This window comes from Macrosteles quadrilineatus, unplaced genomic scaffold, assembly GCF_028750875.1.
Source record: "Macrosteles quadrilineatus isolate MER2022 unplaced genomic scaffold, UCM_ALF_1.0 Scaffold_6__1_contigs__length_79288215, whole genome shotgun sequence".
Taxonomy (NCBI): Eukaryota; Metazoa; Arthropoda; class Insecta; order Hemiptera; family Cicadellidae; genus Macrosteles; species Macrosteles quadrilineatus.
In genome coordinates, this window is record NW_026542599.1 from 23,272,561 (window position 1) to 23,296,973 (window position 24,413).

A 24,413-nucleotide genomic window follows, 5' to 3' on the forward strand; every position below is an offset into this window, starting at 1 on the left:
ACTCAAAGAAATCCACTAAATCTATTGTATGTCACATTTCACTATCCCAGGGGCACATTTTAAAGCAATAAAAATTTTAAGGAATAGATAGCAAAGTTGATTTAAATAGTTCCAAACTGAAGTGTGTAGATTACAAATTATACTAATTATTAATATGTTACAAACTGAATTAACTAAACGTTTTGTGTGAGAAGCTCCTATCAAGATCATCTAAGGTCTGATAAGACAAAAGAAATGCCAACATGCCGTCTCAAAGGTCAGAAAAGTAAGTGTTTCAAAAGTAAGATTCAACCAAAGTGATTTTTGATTGTTGTAGATATTGGTTTCACATCAGCTGGTTTTTACAGTCAGCTGATTTTAATTTACTATCAGCTGTTATCATGTACCAACAAGTGAGTGTAGTAGTGTCAATGGCTGTTGTGTGTGTTTGTGAGCTACATTTAAGTCATGGGAATATTTCTTCAGGAGACCTTCTTGATGCCTCTGATTACTCGGAACCAATTGTAAGTGGTTTTTCCTCCTAAATATTTAAAGCTAACACTTTCTAAAGAAGGTTATAGAGGAATGTTGTTAGACTCAAAAAAGTAAAAATTAGTTTTTAAAGTGACGTCTAAGTCGGTATTTGTGTGCAGAGCAACATACCACACCTGTGGTCCGATTTTGATGAAATTTGATATGTAAGAACTGGAAAATAATCCATGGTATCTCCAATCTTTTTTAATTTTTTTTAAATTTTGATTTTTAATTGTGATTTACTAAAAAGTAAAAACCCATTTAAGGAAAGAAAAAGTTAAACTAACCCAAATGTAACTTATACGATTTTCATTACAACGGCCCATTGCTGTAAAACTGCAGATCAAAAGTTCTTGTACTTGCGCGATTTTCCCATAAAATAACAGAAAAATTGAATTTTGAAAGAAACGGCTAACTTACACTGATTTTGATTGACGTTTGTCATTTGCCGTAAAAATTACGGTTCATAAATTAGTGCAACTTTTGTGATTTTACCCATAAAATATCATTGTTAAATTCCCACTCCCTACCCATGGTAAAGGTTGTTGAAAAGCTAACGGGAGTAAGTATGTGTCAGATTGCTGGATAACATTTATTTTAGCTTAATATTTATATCAGCTGTTAGACGTTTTAAAGTTTGGGTGAGGGGGGGATGAAATCACTTCCCCTCAACCGCCTAATTGTAAACAAAACAACATAAAGCAATAACAAAGCATAAAACATAAAGTTATAACAATATTGGCTAACCCGTAACTAGTTAGCAATTCTAAGCCTGTCTTTCTGTTGCAGTACATGTCTGATACATTTTTCAGCTGTTATGTTACTCTTGATAGATAACTCATAATACAGTATCAGGATCAACCAGTTGCAAGGGGTTTTGGTACAAATAAGGACTTTAAACAACCTCCTTAATATTATTTATCATTTCAAAATTAAAAATTCTAATCTGGAGAACACTTTTACGATATGTATGATATTGTAATGTTCTAAGACAGTTATTTTATAGGAGCCTGTAGCTGAAGATGCCCCCAGCTGGATCAGACATGATAGTTTCCAACACACGTCTGTCTATGTGGATATACGGTATGGGGACCAGGATGTTATACAGGGTTTGTATTGAAGTTGCAAAAATTTGTTGAATACTGTACGTAAATTTACATAAAAATACTTGTAATTTCATCTCAGATTACGTAAATTACCCATACTAGTAGCCCTGATAATAATATTTCATTTTCAGGCATTATTGCGAGTATACTCAGTGCTTGTAAAGCATCTAATTTAGGAATTTTGTTATTTTCCCTATCTTATAGATACTAGATAATGGTAGATAATGCTGTTCACGACTTTATTGTGAACATTAAACCTCACATACTTGATTAAAATACCTTACGTATGATATAACTCAATTGCCTTTGATCATAACAGACCACTGATTTGTGTATTGATCTTAATGAAGTGAAGTAATCAGGTCAACCAAAACTATAGTATGTTCATAAAATGTAGGCGGTTTAAAGGGAAGGCTTCCTGGGTTCCCCCAGAACATTTTAACTTAATCGGTATGTCAGCTGTTTTTTCAAAGTTAGGGAGAGGTGGAGGTTTATAGAATCACTTCCTCTAAAAAAATCCCTAAACAGAGTATTTGCTTATCAGCTTCAACAGTTAACTACCTGTTTGAATTTACAACTATATCTGGATCTGTTTAAACCTCTCTTTGTTTCATGGGTGTTCTTAGGATATTGTGTACATTTAGACCAATTATTTGTTGCAGAAGTCTCAAAAGATAAACTGCTCATGCAGAAGAAGCCTGTTCCCAACAGTGACATGAATGAGATATGGTACATCCCCTACGAGGACAGAGACTTGCAGCTGTTCTTTGCCAAGGTGTTGGACCTTGACCCGGATAATCTTACAATCGAACATGTGGCGGTGAGTGTCAAATACAGCGAAGTAGAACAATTTGAATGAAGAAGTCGATAATATACTTACATCCCCAGAACTGGGGATAGATTTTACCTAAACTCGATGATTACACTTTCTTTAGAAATGCGGTAGCCAAGTTTCTCAGTAATAATTTAAGAAACATTCCAGACCAGCGATGAACAGGTTTTAAAAAAATGCAGGTATGCAGGGTTTAAAAAAATCTGGGGACAAATTTTTGTTTAACCTTTTCACCAGAAAATGTCTGTAAGTTGGTAAACCAAACTTAGCACAGTGGTGTCAATTATCAATCCTAAACCAGCTTCAGTGAAAAGGTTGGATTACACAAAAAACTATTTTAAAACCCGTTATTAATATATTTAAAATCAATGACAATGTGTTTCCGTTGTCACTCCTATTCTAGGCTTTAAATTGGTAACAATTGAAAACACTGAAAAATCCAATATTGTAGAAACCCAATTATAACATTGAGATAAAATACAAAGATACAACTCTATTTTAATCCAAGTACTAAAAGGGGCTATGTCTAATATTTGACAAATTTATTTATGATAAATCAAAATTTCACTCTAGGTTAAAGATGTAACATAGAACACCAAGGGGTTCAGGATTTGTTTTGGAGATAGCAGGCTTACCTGAATGGGCAAGACTCCAAACTGGCACAAGAGATACACAATTTTACAGTGTGTATATAATGTAAAGCTTTTTTCTCTCTTGTACTAATTTGGAGTCTCTCCCATTCAGGTAAACCAGCTATCCTCATAAAAAAATCCTAAAAATTTTCTCTCTTTAATTTTTGCCTTAGTAAGAGATTCCTATAATATGTGAATACACCTGAACACCATTTAAAATACATTCAGGGGCACTCCTATATTGCAAAGGTCCTATATTGCAAAGGGCAAAGGGCATAGTTTTAACTGTTATCAACTATTTAAGATGGGGACGCCACTATCTAGCGAAGGGGCAGTGTCGTAGGGGTTATTTAACAGCACAGTAATACATTTCTAGCGACTGTATAGAGCTTCCATATTTTCACCACTACTTGACAGATCAACAATTATTTTGACAAACGTCCTTTTTAATTTATTTAATGTGTGAAAACCTATTTACATCAATTCACTTCATTATAAGTAATAATCTCTAGACTTCTACAAAGGCATAAAATATTATGTAATAGTTATTGAACCGGTTGCCTTACAAGGAATTAAATAATGAGCTAAGATGTTTATTGGCACTTACCAATCCTTGAAACGCTGATATTGACTTTTCAATTTTGCCTTTTACAGGTTTTCAGAGCTGAGAGTGCAATAAAGAAGATCCTGATCAAACGAATGCAGATTAGTGATGAGCAAATTGTGGAAAGATTAAAAGCTGCTTTACAAAACAACTAAATTTGAAGCGTAAAACTGCATTTGTGTATATCCTCATTTATAAAAGTTTTAATTTTATTTTACTTACAGAGAAATTTTTGCTCTCAACAATTTTTCTGTACACAGGGTATCAAAAAGTGTATCCTTTGCATTTTTTGTAAGTATGCTGGTTTTCTCGCCATTTCAATTTCAAAATTGTAAACACCCTCTATAACATTTTGACATATATTTTAACTTGAACTTTGGTGATATTATTTGTAAAAGTCTATTTGTTTTTACCAATGTAAAAGTACATATTATGTTTGGGCCAAAATTGAGCAGAAGGGATAGGAGAATGGTTTATTTATAAAGAAAAATTGCAAATATCGAATATCCTAAATGTAGATTTTAGAATACGTCTTCACTATAACCATAGACCATATCTCAAGCTCTAAATTATTATTTTTGGACACCATGTATTTAGGAAGTAATTCTTAATTTTTAAAAATCAAACTATCCTTTGATAATTTTCCATAAAGTCTCATACGGTATATATTATTTCAGTGCCTTAGTAATATCCGCCAAGAATGAGTCTTATTATAAATAGGTTCCTGTGTGGTAGGATGTCAATCGCTATCAAAATCTATCGCTGTTTCTTTGGAATAAGTTTGTGGGGAAAAAGGAGCATATTAATTACGGTATGAAGTTAATGTAAGTACCTATAGGTTTTATTTAACCTAAAATGCTGGAATGATACTGCATTGCCAAACTTCTTTCACTTAAAACGAGGGATTGTAAAAGGGTCCAGTCAATGTAAATTAGACATCACACTTTATTGCACATAGTAAACAATAAAGAAGGACCAGTTCACATAGTCAACTTTACAAGTACTTACAACTAAACAAAATATAAAAATGTCTTTCTTTACGTGACACTCTGTTTACATTCAACATTATTTTACATTTATTTCTACAATCAGCTCAAAAACATAAATACATCTCATGATAGAGGTCCATGAGCTACATCTAGTTATGCTGATAAAAATATCCAAAATGTATATTTACAGGTAATGGGGTGTTTAAACGTTTAATGTACAGTTTGTAAAATTAAAAACACAACGTGTATTTAAATTCACCTCAGTTGTGGGAAATTGTACAATGCGCTGTATTATCAAATTATGTTTTATAACTGTTAGCAGGATCTTTTTTTAAATAAGATGATACTTTAAAAATATGTCATTCTAAGCTATCTTCAATCCTAATCCCTTCAATTAAGTGAAATAGAAATAGTAACATTTTTCACAAATATAGGGAAAAAATTTGAAGTTTATTTAAAGGCTTAAAGTTATAAAAAAAATGTAAAAAAACTTACATTTTATACAATTTCTGAAACTCAGAATTAAAAACACTTAAAATATCACTTTATCTGTACAACATTGGAGGAGCATACTATCCAAATTTGACAAAAGTTTCCTGGTTTATTTTCTAACACTTTTCAAAGAGGCAAGCAAAGTAACAAGATAATGTTAACCTGAAAAATATTTTTGCTCTTGAATACTTTGTTGAAATTACAAGTTGTCTTGCTTAAATTTGATCTGATCTCTAATTAAGTTCATCTTAGCCAAAGATTTGTTTAGACCCTACTCCGTAGATGCTTGTAGAAAAAAATATGAACTCGAAACCTAATGATACAGCATCTTTCAAAGCAGGATTTTTGGTGTTACCTAATAAATACTTGCAGAACAATTTTTCAAATGCAAAAAAATTTTAACTTATTTTATTTATTTTTCTCATCACTAAAACCGAAATTTTCACCTCCAAGAATATTAACAAAAAACAGGAAGTATTTTTGTGAAAGATTTTACTGAAAAGTTTCTTTGGTTGCCTCCTCTACTTCTGTGTCTATCTTTGGACTCTGCTTCCTCACTTATGTTTGTAGATTTCCTCTCAATCTTACTTTCAGTATCAGTTGAGAGAGTCACCTCCAGCATCATGCCCATAGAATACTGGGTCTGAAAAAAATAACAGCTAAGTTGAAAAAAAAACATTAAATATTCTAAGCAAGATTGTTTCTGCACCCAGAAGCCATGTGTGTCATTGACATAATAAAGGCAAATTAGCTTTGTATAGTATACTTCAATTAATTAACCTAAATTTGACCATATTTTCCAGTTTTTGGAGCCAAAATTAACACACATTGCAGGTCCACAACGTTTGAACCTTGAACTAAAAAAGGTATATGCCTGCTAGAATTTGTTCACTACCCTCAGTTCAATTTGGGTGAAAACCCCCTAAGGTAGTCAGATTTAGATCCTAGTTAGTAAATGAGAATCAAATTAAATGAGTTACTAAATCTTATACAAACCATGTTCTGGCTATACAAACAGTAATTTCATAGGTGTACTCGTACAGGTAAAATGTGGAAATCATTTCTGTGCTATGTGACGTTGCCCGTTGACATTTCTGGGGGCTTCTTTTCTTTCAGGACAAAGTTTATTTCAAATTTACACTGTGTTTTAAAAAATATATTGTTTTTTTTACATTTTATATCATTGTTAACTGATGAATGACAAAAAGGCATCTGGGTCCGTAATTCCAGTCGAGATTTCACCAGAAACTTTCTTTCTTTAGCTACTATCTTTTGAGCATTTTAAACGTATCAATCATTTTGACAGTTTCTTTTTGTTTTTAACTACTCGCCTTGCATTAAAATGTACATTATGCATTGGCAATTCTTACAGAGAAATATTAAACTCTTCTCTTGGAAGCAGTCTAAGCCCCATGATTTGAGTTTTGATTTGGTTTTGATTTTAGCAGTCCAATACACAGTCTACGCCATAATAATATCAATATCTTCTAATATTAATGCAATGGTTATAAAAATAATAATTTTCCTCCTATGTATTAAACTTCCAAACCTCAAGATAGTTGAAGGTCTGTAACTGTTTCAAGACATGAGCCCAAGTGTCACTTTTCACAGCTGTACTGACTCTTGGCTGAGAAATTTCACACTTGAGTGACGAAACAGAACCACAAACTGTTTTTTATTTACTCTCCATGCACTCCTGCCTTCATACCTCTGTATTTATATTTCCCACATATGGATATGACCATGGTTGATATGTGAATGAGTGTAGACTCAATATTAAGATTTTATCCGTTACAGACTATTATTTTACGACGAAATTCTTAATACTTCGATGCATGATTTATTTTAAATCTTACTTAAATACAACTACCAGACAAATTAACTTTTTTATCACTCACGGTTATGGGTTCCGTTCTAAGAAGAGTAAGAAACTTTCCAGTCAATCTTCAGTCAATATTATCACAGTATTTTAAACTTACTTTTAAAATTGGATACATTTTTTTCACAATTATTTTGAGAGAGCTACATGCCTCCTCCAGCTGATTTAGATGTTAATGTATTGTTTTTGTCAATTAAAGTATCAAAATAATTTATAAATAAAAAACTTTTTTAAAACAAAACGTTTTTAAACGCACTAAAAAGTAGAAAATAATTTTTAAATATGTGGAGAGTATAAATACTTGTAAGATTTAAACGAAAAACGTGGGGTGCATGCAATAGATAATTTACAATTACCTTCACCTATTGAACTAATGTATTATTATCAATTGCATGCACCCCACGTTTTTCGTTTTAAATCTTACAAGTATTTATCCTCTCCACATATTTAAAAATTATTTTCTACTTTTTAGTGTGTTTAAAAACATTTTGTTTTAAAAAAGTTTTTTTATTTATAAATTATTTTCTACTTTTTAGTTTTTAATGTGTGTGGATGTTAAATCCATTTCAAGCATATATATCAGATTATGACAGAGGCATGTAAGAAATCTAAGGTTTATTTGAGTTTTTTTCATATAATTATGTATTAGATTGAATGTATGGCCTACCTACTAACTATAAATATATCAATCTATTTAATTTATTGTTTACTTTATAGAATAATAAATAAATAACAATTGACATGATTAAAAAACACCTTTATATCTGCAATCAGATTGTTTATCTTTATTTTGAAATGTTTGTTTGTAGAAATAATCTCTTGGGAGCATAACCTGTACCTCTTAACCTCTGCTCTTTGAACTGTCAAATTTAAGTATTTACAGCTGACTTAAATTAACTGATATATTTACATTCCTTCAAAATTTTAAAATGGAAAATTTGGTAGCCCATGGGGTATAGCCCAAGGGAAATACGAAAATTAAATGATATAATTTTGCATTGTCATCCATTTGTGAGCTATGTTTCAAATTTCAAGTCTCTAGCTCATTAGGAAGTATCAAAATTTGTGAGAAAGCGAGTTAATAAAAACAAGCCCATGGGGCGTAGCCCAAGGGAAATATGAAAATTAAATGATATTATATTGCATTGTCTTCCATTTGTGGGCTATGTTTCAAGTTTCAAGTCTCTAGCTCATCGGGAAGTTAGTATAAAATTTATTGCAAAATTTGTACCGGACAAGAAAGCGAGCTAATAAAAACGTTTTAATAATAAATTAGAATGGGTGAAAATTGAGTAGATTTAGCTGTCGGGCAGTTGACAATTGTGGATGCTAAAATTTCAAGCTTTCAAAATCTGTAACACCTTAAAGAGTTGTGCCGTGTGTACGTGCACAACGCTCAAAGGCACAGGTTTTGTTGCTGCGTGGTTGGCAGTCAGCCGGAGATGGAACTTCGGTTACAGAGTTCAACTCACATACCTAGTGTGTTGAGGCCGTAGTGCGCCTGGTAAACTGTAGATCCATTGGTAGTCATGGATGAACTGATGGGCAGACCTGACCCCAGCGACCCCTGGTGGGAGGTCAGCTGACTGAAGCCGCCCATGCCACCTTGCGACAGCTGGGACAGACCTGTGGACACCATTACCATTACCACTTGAGATGTGTGTATTTACTGAAATACGGGTGTGAGACTTATGTAGCTTTTTTACCGACCAAGAACAATTTTTTTGCCAGGACCATTTATTAAAAGCTCAATGATCAAGGACAGCTAGTCCAGTTTCCACCTTTCGATTGTTGGCAAGCACTACAACCAATCTTACTCAGCACGATAATTTATTATTCTCTCTTGTACTAGGTGGTTATAGCACAGATGTAGACTTGTATGCTAGTAAGCCTCTACAGTATTTGACTGTGTTCAAGTACAGTCAGTACTGTTATCTAAAAACATTACACCCGAGCATAGCAAGGCCAGTGTATTTTACCAATAATTTAGAGAATAATAAATAAGAGAAATGAGAAGAATACCTGAGGTCATGGAGGTGACGCCCCACCTGGGCGTGTCGCCGCTACCGAACATGCCCGAGGGGCAGAGTCCCTCCGACATAGAGCCAAAGGGTGGTAGACCGTGAGAGGGCAGGAGAGCACCGGGAGTGCGGAAGACGTTGGTCGTCTTCTTGCGCTTTTTCCACTTTGCTCGGCGATTTTGAAACCACACCTGTAAAAATGTTAGTTTTTAGTGCTTATTATTGAGTTTAGTTACTGTAGTGGACATCCTATTGTCATCATTGACTTTAGCATATTGATAAAGTAGACATGCCATCTCATCATAATAAAACTTTTGAATACTAATCACCATAGACTTTCTGATACTGAAATAAACACCATCATATATGTGTCATAGCCTCCTCTTAATATTTTAAAATTGCATTTACATTCTAAAACAATCATAACATATGAGGTGTTCCATAAAAAAAAACTTTATAAATAGACGCCTATTTAACGACACTTTTTAATTTTAACCCCCCTCTTTTACACCAAATTACTCGTTTAAGATTCTCAATTCGAAGCAGAACGCCCTGAACAATTTCATGACTGTTGAAGTATAAATTTTAGTGAATGACCACTTCTTTACTTTTCAACTAGTAATCTGCCATAACCTTTAACCCGCGGACAAATTCTCATTCTTGTTTTAGTGAGGATTTCTGAAGGATTAGAAGGATTTTTAGAAATCCGAATGATTTCTGATGAGATGTTGTGTTTCCTAGCAGAGCACTAATCTATCAGAAAGCGTAGTTTCCAAAATGTTTAAAGAAAATTTATCCAAAATCTAGTTAATAACCAAAACGGTTATTCACTGGCTGTACCCTAAGTTATATTCCAGTAAATTACTGATTACTGATACGTTTTAAATACTTGTTGTTTTTGATATTAATCTAAAATTGAGTACAGAATCTTTGTACCATAACATTTGTACTAGTATAATTTTATGTTTTTATACGAAACGGTTATTAGCTGAGGGGGTATTCATGGTGTACTTACTCTACGTTCAATGGAAGTTCGGTTTATGATACTGCTCATCTTACGAGTACAACGCCTATTCGTGACTGTTTCTGGCAAAAATCTACCAGAATCGAGAATCTTGCCCAAAGACCTTCATGGACGGCAGGAGAAAGTTTCTCCGTCATCAAGGACGACCGAGTAATAAATTGTTTCCCATACTTTTTGTCCTCACCTGGTTCCGGCACAAAAACTGAGATTCAAAACATTGACCAAACAAATTTGGTGATTTGATTGTATTTTTCGTTTAGAGGACAAATAAACAAATTGATGAAATATTAATTTATTTTCTTCTTAGTGTTACTTTATTCAATAAAACCCTTGTAACCTGTAAACAAAATAAGAGTATGTAAAACCCTACCGGACTGGTAATGTATTTTCCTTTGTATAATTGTAAACGTGTACAACTATGTCATTTTCTTCCATATTGGGTATTTTAGGGTGTTCCCTCTAAAAAATTACAGTACCAAATTATCAAGGTATGTAGGTATTTCGTTGATTTAGTAATGGCAATTTCAACATTTTGACGGAAACGGCACAGGACACACTCAATCTGACAATATATTACTCTTAAAATCAACGCTTGAATTTGGAAGAAGCTCTAGTATTGACATGGTTAAAAACACTTAAATTATCTGTAGTATGTAATAAATTACATGATAGTTTTATGAATATTAATTGTTTTAGAATTCCAAGCAGATTTAATCTCGAGGATTTAACTGTTTTTCGTCTAAAATCGTAAACAACATTTTAAATTCAAAACACTTATCATGGTTTATAGTCGTAGAATAAAATACTTAAAGTAAATTTATTTATTTATATGTTTTCATTTCATTTCATTTCAAGAATAACATTTTCCAAAATCGCTTTGTTAACCGGATATCCGCCATTTTGCATTTATTACATAAACATTTTATCTTTGGATTTTTTAAACCGATCTTTATAAAAGTTGGTATCTATGTTAAAATAGAAAAGATACATATACAAAAAAATCACCTTGATTCCCCTTAACGTTTAAAAACGGCCATTTTAATCTTTTAAACTTTAATTACAAAACGTGGTTGGTTTATGAAAAAAATGTCAAGTACACTTTTATTTAGCAGTTTTAATTCCCTATCAAACGATACCAATTTCAAAAATTTCGAATTATAAATAGCTTAAATATTTCGATTTTTTGTTGTAAAATGGGGTAGAATAAGGTTTGCCCCATTTTACAACTTAAAGTCGTAATATTTAAGCTAACTTTTTAATTTAATAAAAAAATTAAAATGGACACAATTTTGAAATTTTAAGTTGAATCGAGATGAATTTCTTTTCTAACATGGGTCTCTTCTGCCTTAACTTAAATACCACGTTTCATGAAGATCGGCTAAAAATTTAGAAAAAAGATCAAAATGTTTATGTAAAAAATACAAGATGGTGGATATCTGGTTAACGAAGCGATTTGGGAAAAAATGTTATTCTTGATTTTCTCTTTATTATGACCGAGAACTCACTACGTAAATTATGTCCCACGTTTTTTGAACACCCTGAATTGACAATGGTACAGTAAATAATTATTAACTAGTGTCCCTGTTGCTCGAATTCGAGCAATTGCTAAGTATTGCATTACAGGCGTTGTTATAAAATTATTAACAGTCATAATTTTTTATGACTTTAAAAGATTATGGAAATACTCATCATGTACATAACAGATCGATATAATCACAATTTCTTGTAAATCTAATCTATTTTCAAAAGCTGGTTTTGTTTTTTTAGTGTTTTCTATAAATAGCCTTACTCATAGCCGCATTAGGTTGTCCATAATAACGATTATAAATTCTAAATAAAACATTATTTCTATTTCTTCTCCTTTTTGGTGTTCTATGACTTTCCTATGTTTCCATAGTTTGCAAATTAGCTCTCTCAATGAATACTAAGAAATGCAGCACAGTGTTAATTCAGTATTCTTTTTAGTATATCAGTTCAAACGGGCTTTCTCGCTTTTTCCATTGTAATATTTACGCCAACCCAAATTCAAATAGTAAATATTTCGTTTCAATCAAGTCAGTAATTAATGCTTGTAGCAGACTGTTAAATTAGTAAACTTATTGACTGTTTACAATTACAATCAACATATGTCCTTCTTCTCACTTTTAATTTCTGACAACAGCTGGAGTTTCAAAACAACTTTTGTTTCCCATGTTAATCTTATGGAGAAATACTAAACTTTAAAGTGCCCCAGGGTCTCACTCTCTAATTATTTCCTTAAAAAGAAAGTTTCCTGCACAACTTCACGTTACGCTCTTTCCAATGACACCAAAAACATGTCATTCGGTTCAGTAGTTTCGGAGGAGTAATTGTCACAAAAAACCTGCTTGCGTATTAAAATAAGTATATATAGATAACTGATAATCTATATATTAATTACGTAAGGCGATTCTTTGCGTCAAAATTGTGGACGACTGGGAAGTCGTAGAACGACGGGAGAGGGCTCAAATTAAAGGTCTCGACCCCGTGACGGCGGGAAAAATAGTGAAATACCCTCAATTTTAACACTAAATTAGATATAACGTAAAATGTTCTCCATAAGAATAGCATTAGAAGCCATTTACTGCTGATTTTTGTTTACTTCAATACAGATGGTCGTGATTTATAATCAAGCCAGTAAGCAATATTACATTTTGGATTACTCATTTGCCAGCCAATTCTGCAATTTACTGTATACTATATAAAACCAGGGATAACGTTACCAATAATAATTAATTCATGTTTTAGCTTAGAAATTTGAAATAAATTGTTTTACTGTGCAATTTGCAAACTTGTGATTTTTTAGTAAATTAGTTAAGAGTATGATAAGTAGTAGAATTATTAGAGATAGTAAAGGGAGCATACATGTATAACAGTAAAACCTAGAGGTGGTTCCGTGTCTTAAAACTTACCAAAAATATGCATGTCAAAGATGCTGATGAAAAGTAATTTCGTGATTGGTTTCGATAACTGGGTAATGGAGTCCTAAACAGTCGTAAAATAGTTAGCAATCAGGAGTTGAGGCTCTTTATTGATAAAATATGTAAAGCCAATAGCATCTTTAGGAGAATTCCCACCATATAAACTTACACTAGGCTGATGGTAGTTTTTTTATAATGGTGATCAGAAACAAATCTAGGATTAGGTTTAGTAAATGCGATGACTTTACACTAATTTTGATCAGCCTTTACAAAAGGAACATAAACTTTGAAATAATAACTGGGTCAGGGTGCTAATTTAGAGGGTTTTGACCAAGAACGAAGCTTATCTCAACACACCTTTATTTGCCTTTTCATATTTGACGAAGATAATTTCTAATATTTCAATCAGGGAAGCTTTTTATCATCACTAACCAAAAGACCATAGCTACCTTAGTAAGCCAATATTTATACCCATACATGTTTGCTGCCTTTAGTAAAGTTAAACCTCTGAAACAATTCAAATTATTTATTGATAATACTACATCAACAAAAGCAAACAAAGACAAACAACAAACTGTTTTATGTCAAAGATATTTTGTACCGGGATATCTATACTAACACATAGATAATTTGATTCTGAGTTTGTTTAAATATTACAATAATGTGTTTTACATTTGAGCTTTTTAGGGACTAATGTCCCTCCAAGCCACTAGTACTATTTAAATTAGCAGACTTCTTTCCAGTCAATTATTATATTTGAAACGTAATTGACAAGTTACAAATCAAAGAAAGTATAAAATAAGAACAAAACAAACAGAACTACAGGTGGCACTGGAGAGAAGAAGAAACTAGAAGAAACATCACGATTCACGATTCAGTCGACAGTCAGTTTCATTTTAGTCAGTTAGCAGTGAAGAATCTATTGACATACCACAATAGTTAAATTCATTGATGATGTGTTTGCATGCAAAATGACCTAATGTAGTTCTAAGGAACGAAACTAGTCGTCATACAGTTAACTGTGGATGGATAAGGTAAACATTTTATTTTTCACTCTAATTAATTTTATTTACACTTGTATCAAAACGTTTCAAATTCAAAATCTTTTTCTTACCAGTTACTGGCAGGTGGCTGAAAATTACGTAATCTTTCGTTATTGACGGTGGTAAATAATTAATTATTAATAATTTATAATGAATGTGATTTAAATTCATTGTTTACATTTCTGCAAAAATGTGTATTGAAATTGTGGCTGTACGAATACTTATAGGGTCCTGTGTCTGCAAATTACATAATGTTTCGTTAGACTAAGTTTAAATAGAAAAAATGTGAGGAGGTTAACGTTAAATTCTCAACTCAAAATATACCTAAAATATAAAGGTCTCAGAGTAAAATTTCATTGACATTTAATTAGAACCATTGATGTCATAATCACTGACCTAATTATGTTTAATTGATGCACTATTGCACAGGCTGGTCATACTTAATTGGATTAAACTGATTATATACATTAAAACGGAAACATTTTGAAATTTTCGTGTAGGATAAGGGGGCTATTATTTGGTACATCTGGTATAACATTTGTAATATAAATCGGACGACAAACCTGCTGACCGTTATATTATTAAAGAGTTATATTATTACATACATATTGAAACCCTTCTAGACAACGTATTGCGTTTGAAAATACTCTTCTACTCTATATATTAAAACGCTTACTCTGAAATAGACAAATCAACAGGGATATGGTGTTGAACTATATTTAAGGATAGTACAAAGTTTAATCTGTGGCAAGCAGCATATCAAGCTGTTGGTTGGGAATCCTTTATGGAAAAGGGGGAATTGTCGAAGGGTTTATTAGGTTAAAAATGTAGTTACTAACCTGCACATGTTGTGTTGCCGTGTTGGCACTGTTTATATAGATGGATATTGATTTGTAACATCAGTTATGCTATGTGATATATAATGAATTATCATTATTGCGATTATTATTTGAGATGGGGCCGTATCTTTATCTATAATATTAAAACGAAACAGTGTTTTTTTTATTTCACGATTCTGAATCAACCACTCGACGGATTTTCATGATTTTTGTGTTGAAAGAAAGATAATTTTGAGAACTAGGGAATGTCGAAGCCATAATTTTAATTTAGGGTCCCAGTTTTTTAGAAATTAAGTTTTAATTTTTAAAAAGTCTAGCAGCCGACGCTAAGATTCTAAACTAGCTTTTGGCATAAAATAATTTGCTTAACATAACAGCTGTAAACATTCAGCTTTTGTGTCACAAATTCAGCATTTGGATAAAAATGTAAAGACATAGGTACTTAAGGTTGACTTATTTATGCTATATGTAATGCTAATCATTGATACGTTCAATTCTTCGGTAAGAGGATTACAATATAATTAAATATACATAGTAAAATACTAGGATGTTCAAAATATTTTAAAGCTATCTTTGTAATCTTCGATTTGTTTTAGAGCAATATAATTTGTTTTAACTAACAGCTGGTTAAATATAAACTATGGAACTATGAGGTTATTTTATTTACTCTTATTTTGTCATTGATTATAGGAAATAAGTCAGATTAGTAGAGATATTTAGACCACAGTTTAAAATAGTTTGGACCAAAATTAATTAAACCACAGTACAAATCGAGGCTCTGTACACGAGTCTTAATAAAAAAGGATAAATGCAAATTATTTTACTGCTCCACTTTTCAAGGAAAGAATAGAAAAATAACAATGTTTACATGTTTTATGAAATCGTGTTCAGTTGTGGTTACGTTTGGGGGTGCCTATATCAGCGCCCCAAACTTGAAAATATCACTTTTATTTAAACTATGAATATATTGTAGTTTAAATTAACTAATATGGGAAATTACGATGTACATTTATTCAATGAGGGTGGGTAATTATCAAGGATAGAACTGATAACGGTATGGATAGTAAACATTGACAAATACGTCATTAGCTTTACTAGCGTGTTTACTTTTTATATTCCTGCTACATGTGACCAGTTCTTTTTTTTTCAAATGAAGGTTATTTGAACCAAACAGCTGTTTCAAAACAAATTGTTATTGTTTTTACTTTTCTTTGTTTAGACTTATTTATTTAGTAATTAATGCAGTGAAATTGATATAAAGGATAGGTGTGACGATAGTTTTGATGTTAGGACACCAAAGTTAAATTATGTGTACTGTGAATTTTATTGGATATTATCGTTTTATTTTAGGTCGTTTCTATTCAGAACTACTGGAAATTGTGTATAGTAAGTTAGTTGTATTGTGGTGATAATAATTATGGAAGAGGCAGGTATGCTATGGAAGGTAGTATCGTTGACTAGGTCTATACACTTCTCAATTGACTATTACCTTTGACTATTGGATACAGAAGTTGTATAAGATAAAGAAGTGTTGTATTAATAGTTAAAGCTATTACTCTCTCTACTGTATGCTACTTATAATCAGTGTGCGTCTTTGCGAATCGGCTGCAAATCTCACTTCAACGCTTTTCACATCGTAAAAATTGCAGAATTGCTGTTTTATTGTAAACTTATTGGATCTAAAATGCATAAAAACATATTTGGTCGCACAACATTTGTTTAAAGATTATTTTTCACATTAAAACTGCAAGAAACTTTGTCTTTTTTAAACTAGCTGATCTGAATTTTACACGGTTTTATCTGACTACTGAATTCCCGTACGTAGGACGGGCTAGCACCTCGTTTAAGGTTAAGGTTGTGTGAATATATACAACTAAAATAACCTATAAATGTTATTAGTTCTAAAATGGTATATTTGCATTCCTTCGTAAGTAAATTTTTTTAGTGCAGTGAATATACAACGTAGAGTAATCATATTCGATCATACTTTTATAAAATCACCAGGGATTCAAGATGTTTTGGTATGTAGGCTGCTGGATATTCTTTTCATTATAAGTACTGTAATTAATATGAACGCCAGGGGAATACCACAAAGGCGGGGAACTGTTCATAGGAATGACAGTGCGCGTAGGAGAGCAAGAGTAGATAATGACGAACTTAATCAAGATATGTTACAACCCCTTTTTAGGAGACCCACGGTAGACGAGAGAAATGTAAAGATCCATGATGCAGGATTATTGGACCAAGAGTGCATTCAATGTAGTGCTCTTCATTTTAGAGAAGAACTAACGAATAATCATTTTATGACATGTTGCCATAACGGACTTATTAACCTTCCTGAGTCAAAAACTAATGTAGAACTTAAAAGTTTGTGTGAAGAGAGCCCACAACTGTATAAATTCATTCGACAATGCAACAGTGCGATGGCTTTTGCTTATTTTTCAGCCAGTAAGAAAGATATTCCAGGAAAAGGACCATACTGTTTCAAAATTCAAGGACAGATTTATCGTTCAATCTCAGATTTGCTGCCTCAACATGATGAAGACCCCGTGTATGGCCATTTGTACATTATTGACACATAAACAGCAACAGAAATTCGTCAAAGGCGTCGAGAAAATAGTGACTTAAAAACTTAAATATTGTCAAAACTAGCTGAAATTCTATTAGAAAATCCATTTGCACAAATTTACAAAAGAGCTTCGGAAGAAATGGTTGTACAAGGTGACAGTGAATTAGAACTTAGGTTTGTAGACAGGATAAATATGGATCGTCGTAGGTATAATAAGCCTACTGCAGATGAAATTGCAGGCGTCTTCAAATCATCTGAAGGCGAACCTCCAATGAATTTTTAAAATTCCAAACAGGGAAGCTTTTATTTATCCTCATTAACCACAAGACCAAAGCTACCTTAGTAAACCGGTATTTATTCACAAACAATGATATGTTTGCTGCTTTTTCATGTTAAACCACTGGAGTGATTCAAATTATTTATTGAAAATGACATCAACAAAAGCAAACAAAGAAGAACAACAAACTGGTTTTTACACAAAAGATATGGTGTAGGGATGCCTATTCTGACACATAGATAATGTTATTCTGAGTTTGTTTAAATACCGGTATTGCAAAAAGTTGTTTTACATTTGAGCTTTTTAAGGACTCATGTCCCTACAAGCATAGACTAAGCAACACAAGTAGACTCCTCATCCCGTTGTAAATTTTGAAGTTTGTTTTTTGTGTCTAGTTCATGTACGTCCACAATGATCGCTGGGCTAGACGAAATTTCGTTTCTATTATTTTAGGGTTATTTTCATGATTTGTGCTTTACTATTTGGTTATTTATGTAGGAGACCAGTTATTGTTTATGATTATATCGTTTTATTTGGTTAAATGAGGTTTTAAATGGCTGAAATAACAAGAAACAAATTGTAAAAAAACACAACCTCTACAGTTGGACGTACAGAACTAACAATAAAATTGGCTTCAGCTGTTCCATAAGGATGACAAATCTACTAAGGGAGTATGTTTTATCTATGCTACAAGCCACTAGTTTTGTTTTGTTACTGACTAAGATCAGCTGTTTCATTAGTCAGGACCTTTTATTAAAGCCGTCAAGGACAGCTGGGTCCAGTTGCGAATGATCAAAAAGCTACACACTTTTCTCAGGAGCGAAATACGAAATACAACAGAAATATGTGTTTCGTGCCTAGTTTTAACAATACAGTAATTTGTCATTCGGAGCACTATAAAGATCTTCAATATCTGAATCTAAAATTTCCTAAGCTAAAAAAAAAGAAATTAAGTAAGTAATTATTCAAAAGATTGATAATGTGTAGTTACAGCTCTCCGAAGGTCTCAGGTTCGGTTCTAAGCGTCAATTAATTCTGGGCTCAGATTCTGTTTATTTGTTATTGGGCTATTTATTAATAATGCTATATAATAAAAGGACAACGTTTGCTGTAAAATCTTTATAGTGTAGTAAGTAAGTAATGAATGGGTTAGCCAAATTTGATCACAATATATCCGTAAACAAACTACAACATGTTTAATTGAATTGATTGTAGATGAGTAGGTTTATCCACCTAATAACTGTATTAAACAAGCATCATCTTTGAAAAGTAAAACTATTTTGGATTGGAATTAAGTTTTGAACACGATTACCATCACGCAGTTTGCGCATGTGTCCCCTCGTATATGGAAGATTTTAAAAAATAAAGAAATAATCTCAGTGACAACACACCAACTACCACTATAATATTCATAGCTTAAAAGCCGTAGTACGAGGGGGTGGGTGTTAATGTGTCTGTATAATTCAGTGAAGCGCCTCGCCTTTACAGGGGGTGGGGGGTGGAGGGGGGAATGGATAACCAGTGTTGATCCTGTCCCAGGAGGAGTCATAACTCAGCCATCCATTATACACAGTCTGTCTGATATATAAACAACTGCTCATCGCGCCAGTTCTGCGAGATCTGGCAACGTTGCGTCCAAGGCCGACCTTAACTGCAATAGTTGTGTAGCTAGTGTGCTCAGTGGCACTTTGCTGCTCATGAGAGAAATGTTTACGCAAAAGCTGTATGCGAGTGCGGAAAGTTTCTTGAGTGCAGCAAAGGCACAGCACTCGTGTTACACATTATTATTATGCCTTTTGATTTTTCCTACAGTCACCTAACAAAGTGCTTCCTTGCACTGATTATAGTACAGAAAGCTGCTAATTTCTGCATTTACTTTTGCCACTCGATTTTTGCCACACACCAGTATTTCAACCAAACAGCACAAAACAGCGTGCTTTTATTATGCACGTAAATCGTGTACGCTTGGAAATAGGTTGGCAACACTAAAAGATACTACAACTACGATACTTACTTGTAATACTACGATCAGCTGGTGCAGTTGTTTCCCATTTCGTTCAACGCTTGGATTTAACCTAACCTAAAACGTGTTGTTTAAGTGTTTGAAAGACTAATTATTTTTTGCTTTATAGTAACTGTAGGATAAATATAATGTGTAACTCGAATTCAAAGTGCCACTTGTCTGATGTATAAATACCCCCGCCGCAGCAAACCTGCCGACTAAGCGAATTTCCATTTGTCTGAATTGAATTTCAGTTAAATATATTTTAATAACACTAGGTTTAACGAGTACCTAGGTTTGCTGCTACAAGGAAAATAATAAAGTATGTGTTTTTTTTAGTAAAATATTGATAGCTTAGTACAAAATAAATAAATTTGCCAAGTTTGATCAAAATATATCCATAAACAAGCAAACTAAACATTTGACCATATTCTCCATAAGAATAACATGGGAATTTTAAATTTACAATTTTTTTAATTTTCTCCGTTACTAATAACCGAACAAAAATACTTTAACATACTAAATTTTTTGTTTTTTTAAGCTCTTTAAAAAGGTCTAAAGAGAAATTGGGAAATTTTGTGTTTTGAGGGTCAAAAATGAGAAAAACCAACTTTTACCTCATAAAACCCCCCGTAAAGCCCCGTTCCCATGGTCCGATCATGCTGGTTCGCGAACTCATTCAAGTTTATCCCGCTCTACACCTTTAAACCAAATTTCATCAAAATCGGACCAAAATTACTCAAGTTATCGCGTTCACGGACGTAAACAAAAAAATTTACGGACGTATATAAAAATTTGAACGAATGGTGTTTTTGGCCTCTGGGGACATCAAAATGAAAAAGTAAATCGGTCCCGGGTCTAGGTCTTACCGTGCCACCTACGGTAATAGCTACTTCCCTATAGGGAAATTCGCTAAAACTGCTCATCACGCCAGTTCTGGAAGATGTGGCAACGTTGCGTCGAAGGCCTGACTGCAAATATGGTTTGTAAGTAAAACAACTCATTGTAGACTGCCAGTTGATTATTTGACAACGTTGCTTTACCTAAGCGAAGGGATTACCCAGCAGATGTTTACTTACACCGTCTGTGTAGAATATAAACAAAAATAAGCAGCCATAAGTTATTGGCTAGCCAATCGTTTGTCCGTGTTTGATGGTTATTAGACATTTTGCGACATCGCTTTACGTAAGTGTGGATTTAATTTTATATCGCCATTGGTATACTGAATGATTAATTTTCTCTGTAAACGTACACACTTTAAAAATGTTCCATCAAATGTTTTCCTTGGGCGAGAGTTCTAATTTCACTCATTTGCTTATCAAACGTACTACTTTAAAATGCGTATGGAGTTATTCATCAAGAATATAATTGATTGGCTGGGTAGCTGAGCGGTTATAGTGTGCTCGCCTAACAATCTAAAAGACGCCGGTTCGATCCTGAAAAAAGTCAGTAGCTTTTTGAAGCTTTAAAACTGGACCCAGCTGTTCCTGGTGGGCTTTAAATAAATGATTCTGACTGATGAAACAGCTGATCTTAGTCAGTAACAAAGCTACACCTCACACCATTCTACACTTACACTCATATTGAGTTAAAATTCACACCTAGATAACGTCCCTATCTCAATTAATTGATAACTGATACTACGTAGTTAACTATTTACACAGTATACACATTCCAAGCGAAAATTCTATAAAGACCCGTAAAAATAAACGATATCAGCAAACTAACAAAATTCTTGCACTCATTATATTTTCAACAACCCTTAATTAGTAAGCTGTGGTAATTAGTAAGTACGTATGATCATTTTTTTTGGGGAGATCACAAAAAAATCAACCGAGATTTTGCAGCATTGGGGGTTTGTACCACGAATATCACGAATACTAGAAAAGATACGAATACGTAAGCCCCATGGTCAAGGACACCATTGCATTTAAATGTGTTTTTTTTTATAAAATGAATGACATTGTCATAGAATAAATAAAAGTATCAGTTAGTTTTACCATTGACTATATTTAGAATATACTTCTCATGAAATGTAAACATTTGAAGCTAAGAAAATAGATTAAGACAATCTTACCAGAGGGTACTAGTGTATTGAGTTAAATATTATCACAAATACTAGAAAAATACCAGTATGGATCATAAACATAAACAAATAACGTTTTTGGCCCGAAAGTAAACAAAAACCCCTATACTAATAACATTAATTAACATATGGTTTGGTTTACTTTCGGCCCAAAAACGCCATTTTTTATGTTTATGATCCACACTGGGTATTTTCTAGTATTCGTGAATATTATCATATTAGCCTAATTAAAATCAATGCAGTATCACGGCAAACAGCTGATTGATTTATCACTTGACACAGAATATTGCCATTAGTTGGTATACGTTACATGGGAAGTATATTCTGTGGTTTTGCATAATCTTTAACCGCTTCAATCGGCTGTGTAAAAGTATAATGAATAGCAACAAGTAGTACAGTGGAACCTTGATAACAAGACCCTCGGTTACAAACCACCCTTAATAACGAGTGTCATTTTCTAATCTCCTTGAATTTTATTTTACCCCTAATCACTTGTTATTGTAAATTTCGATAAGAAGTCGACCTAGATAACAAGTCTTATTTAATAATCCCCATGAGAGTCTTGTTATCGAGGTTCTACTAATGAATAGTATATGAAACAATAACTGTGAACAACAACTTTTTAACTGCAGCTATTATTTTAATTTTAGCGCTAATAAACAAAGTAAAATATTAAATACATGACATAAAAGTAGCAAACCCCCAACATACCCTGTTATTTACAGTCCAGGAGGGGTAGCGTCCCCTATAGCGTGTTATTACATGGGATGCGGCGTGCCACATATTAGGCGGGTGAGCGCGGCTTAGGAGAGCTGCTTCTTTCATCGCATACAATATTAACAGCCCCGGCTCTATTACTTGCGCTATCAATTATTGAGATGTCGGGCTGACTTTGCCAGTGAGGGTAAAACCACCCCACGACACACCCCAGTGTTGCGAAACTACCCGGTGAGGTGTGCAAATGTTAACGTACAATTTGATTTTGATTAGTTGGTCACTGAGATCATTGATCATAAGTTTTAGATCATAGACTTTTCAACACGTGGAACAACACGTATATGGAAGTATTCCATATAATAAGGTCCAGCTGTAATTATAAGTGCACGAACTGCTTAAATGGTCTATATGGCTATAATGATTTAAGCAGATGAAAGGACAATACAATTAAATTAAAGAATTAAAATAAAAACACAGCTACCTGTTAATTATACAGGTTACAATTGTCTTAAGCATGCTACAGCGCTTACGTTTTACTTTTAGGGGGGTTATTATGTTGGGTTTGATAAGTTAGCTTATGTCAATGTAGTAGGATTGCCGATAGTTATTAAGCATTTATAGTGTAACAATTTCAACATCTTCGGAGCTTTTGGCCAACCATGTCCGCAGCGTTTTTAGTGTTAACCTCCTGAGTGTCCTGTATGAAAATATAAGTTGTATAAGATCATAGTTCGATTAAAACTACTAGGGACTAAGGGAACAAAAACACTTATTTTTCTAGTAATATGGGTTTCACTTATCTAGGTATGCACTTACAATGCATACTATAATCAATAATGGGTACAAATTAACACTCCCAGGCTACAATCAAAGTGAAAATGCAGGTACAAATTAGAAAAAACCCAAAGCCTTCGGTTACTGTCATCTTTCCAGCTAATCAATTTCGAGGCTCTCTTGTTGTTTAAATTCATATGATTTGCCCAACAATAACCAGTCCCCCCTATGACGACGGGGCGCCGCGGAGGGCGAGTCGAATTAATCACATGTACAATCTCGCCCTAAGTCCCTTAAGCCGGTTTGACACAATAATGCATTGTTTGTATAAACCCATGTTATTGACCAGTGTCTATGGCTTGTAAAGTATTAGCGAAACATGTTAGGAAAAGTTGAGTTTTACATGTTTTGGCGTATTTTTACTTCATATGGAGAAAGTTATGTTTTTCGTCAAAATTTTTGAGTTTGTATTTTGGATGGAAATATACGTTTTGGGGCCTCTGAACAAAAAAAGTGGTTTTAGAAGTGATGTCTGTGTTTGTGGTGAGTGGATGTGTACAGAGCTACAGACTACGTAGTCTTATTTTTATGTGTCTCCATGAGTCACACTTGTTATTGGCGATTTACTCATAAAACCCCATAAAATAATGGACATATCAGATTTTTACATAAATGACTTGAACGATTTTGATTAAAATTTAGTATTTCATGGCCCTTTTAACACTAAACAAAATGGTACAAACCACGAATACTAGAAACATACTTCTTGGTTAAATGGTCAATTTCTTTCAGTGTTGATTGAAATAGTAAGCATTTAGGCCTATATTACCTGAACTTTTTGTAGCTTTGATAAAAGTTTCGAGAAACAAAATTCGATTTTTTCGGTTTCAGTTTTGAGATTCGAAATTTTTGGTTTTGCCCATCAACAGTTGAGGAATTAAAGATACAATAAGAAAGATATGGAGTTTTAAATGAATGAACATTATTATTTTGAGAATCAACACACTTTCCTTTAAAATACAATGACGTTGAAATAATTCAGTACATAATAAAGCTACATAAGGCATCTTATTCG

General features: G+C 33.0%; 2 protein-coding genes across 2 annotated transcripts in view; one reads left to right on the top strand and one right to left on the bottom strand.

The window, feature by feature from the left end:
* Positions 1 to 200: 200 nt before the first annotated feature.
* Positions 201 to 4,012, top strand: LOC128997345 (uncharacterized). Its single transcript, XM_054422983.1, has 4 exons — positions 201 to 503; positions 1,520 to 1,622; positions 2,282 to 2,439; positions 3,738 to 4,012. Exons 1-4 carry the CDS (start codon positions 381 to 383, stop codon positions 3,840 to 3,842), a joined length of 489 nt encoding a protein of 162 aa, XP_054278958.1. The 5' UTR covers positions 201 to 380; the 3' UTR covers positions 3,843 to 4,012.
* A 1,752-nt stretch (positions 4,013 to 5,764) lies between these two features.
* LOC128997386 (homeobox protein orthopedia-like) overlaps positions 5,765 to 24,413 on the bottom strand; it is a 66,251-nt gene continuing 47,602 nt past the window's right edge. The window contains exons 3-5 of the mRNA XM_054423023.1: positions 9,070 to 9,259; positions 8,524 to 8,673; positions 5,765 to 5,811 (exon numbers count right to left, since the gene is read on the bottom strand). Coding sequence (XP_054278998.1) covers positions 5,765 to 5,811; positions 8,524 to 8,673; positions 9,070 to 9,259 — 387 coding nt within the window. The remainder of the gene's footprint in view (positions 5,812 to 8,523; positions 8,674 to 9,069; positions 9,260 to 24,413) is intronic.

What these genes read in the sequence shown, in the direction of transcription:
- LOC128997345 (XM_054422983.1), top strand. Translation starts at nt 381, where the DNA reads ATGTACCAACAAGTGAGTGTAGTAGTGTCAATGGCTGTTGTGTGTGTT. An exon ending in CTGATTACTCGGAACCAATT is followed by an intron (nt 504 to 1,519) that starts GTAAGTGGTTTT and finishes GTTATTTTATAG; the next exon opens with GAGCCTGTAGCTGAAGATGC. An exon ending in GGACCAGGATGTTATACAGG is followed by an intron (nt 1,623 to 2,281) that starts GTTTGTATTGAA and finishes TATTTGTTGCAG; the next exon opens with AAGTCTCAAAAGATAAACTG.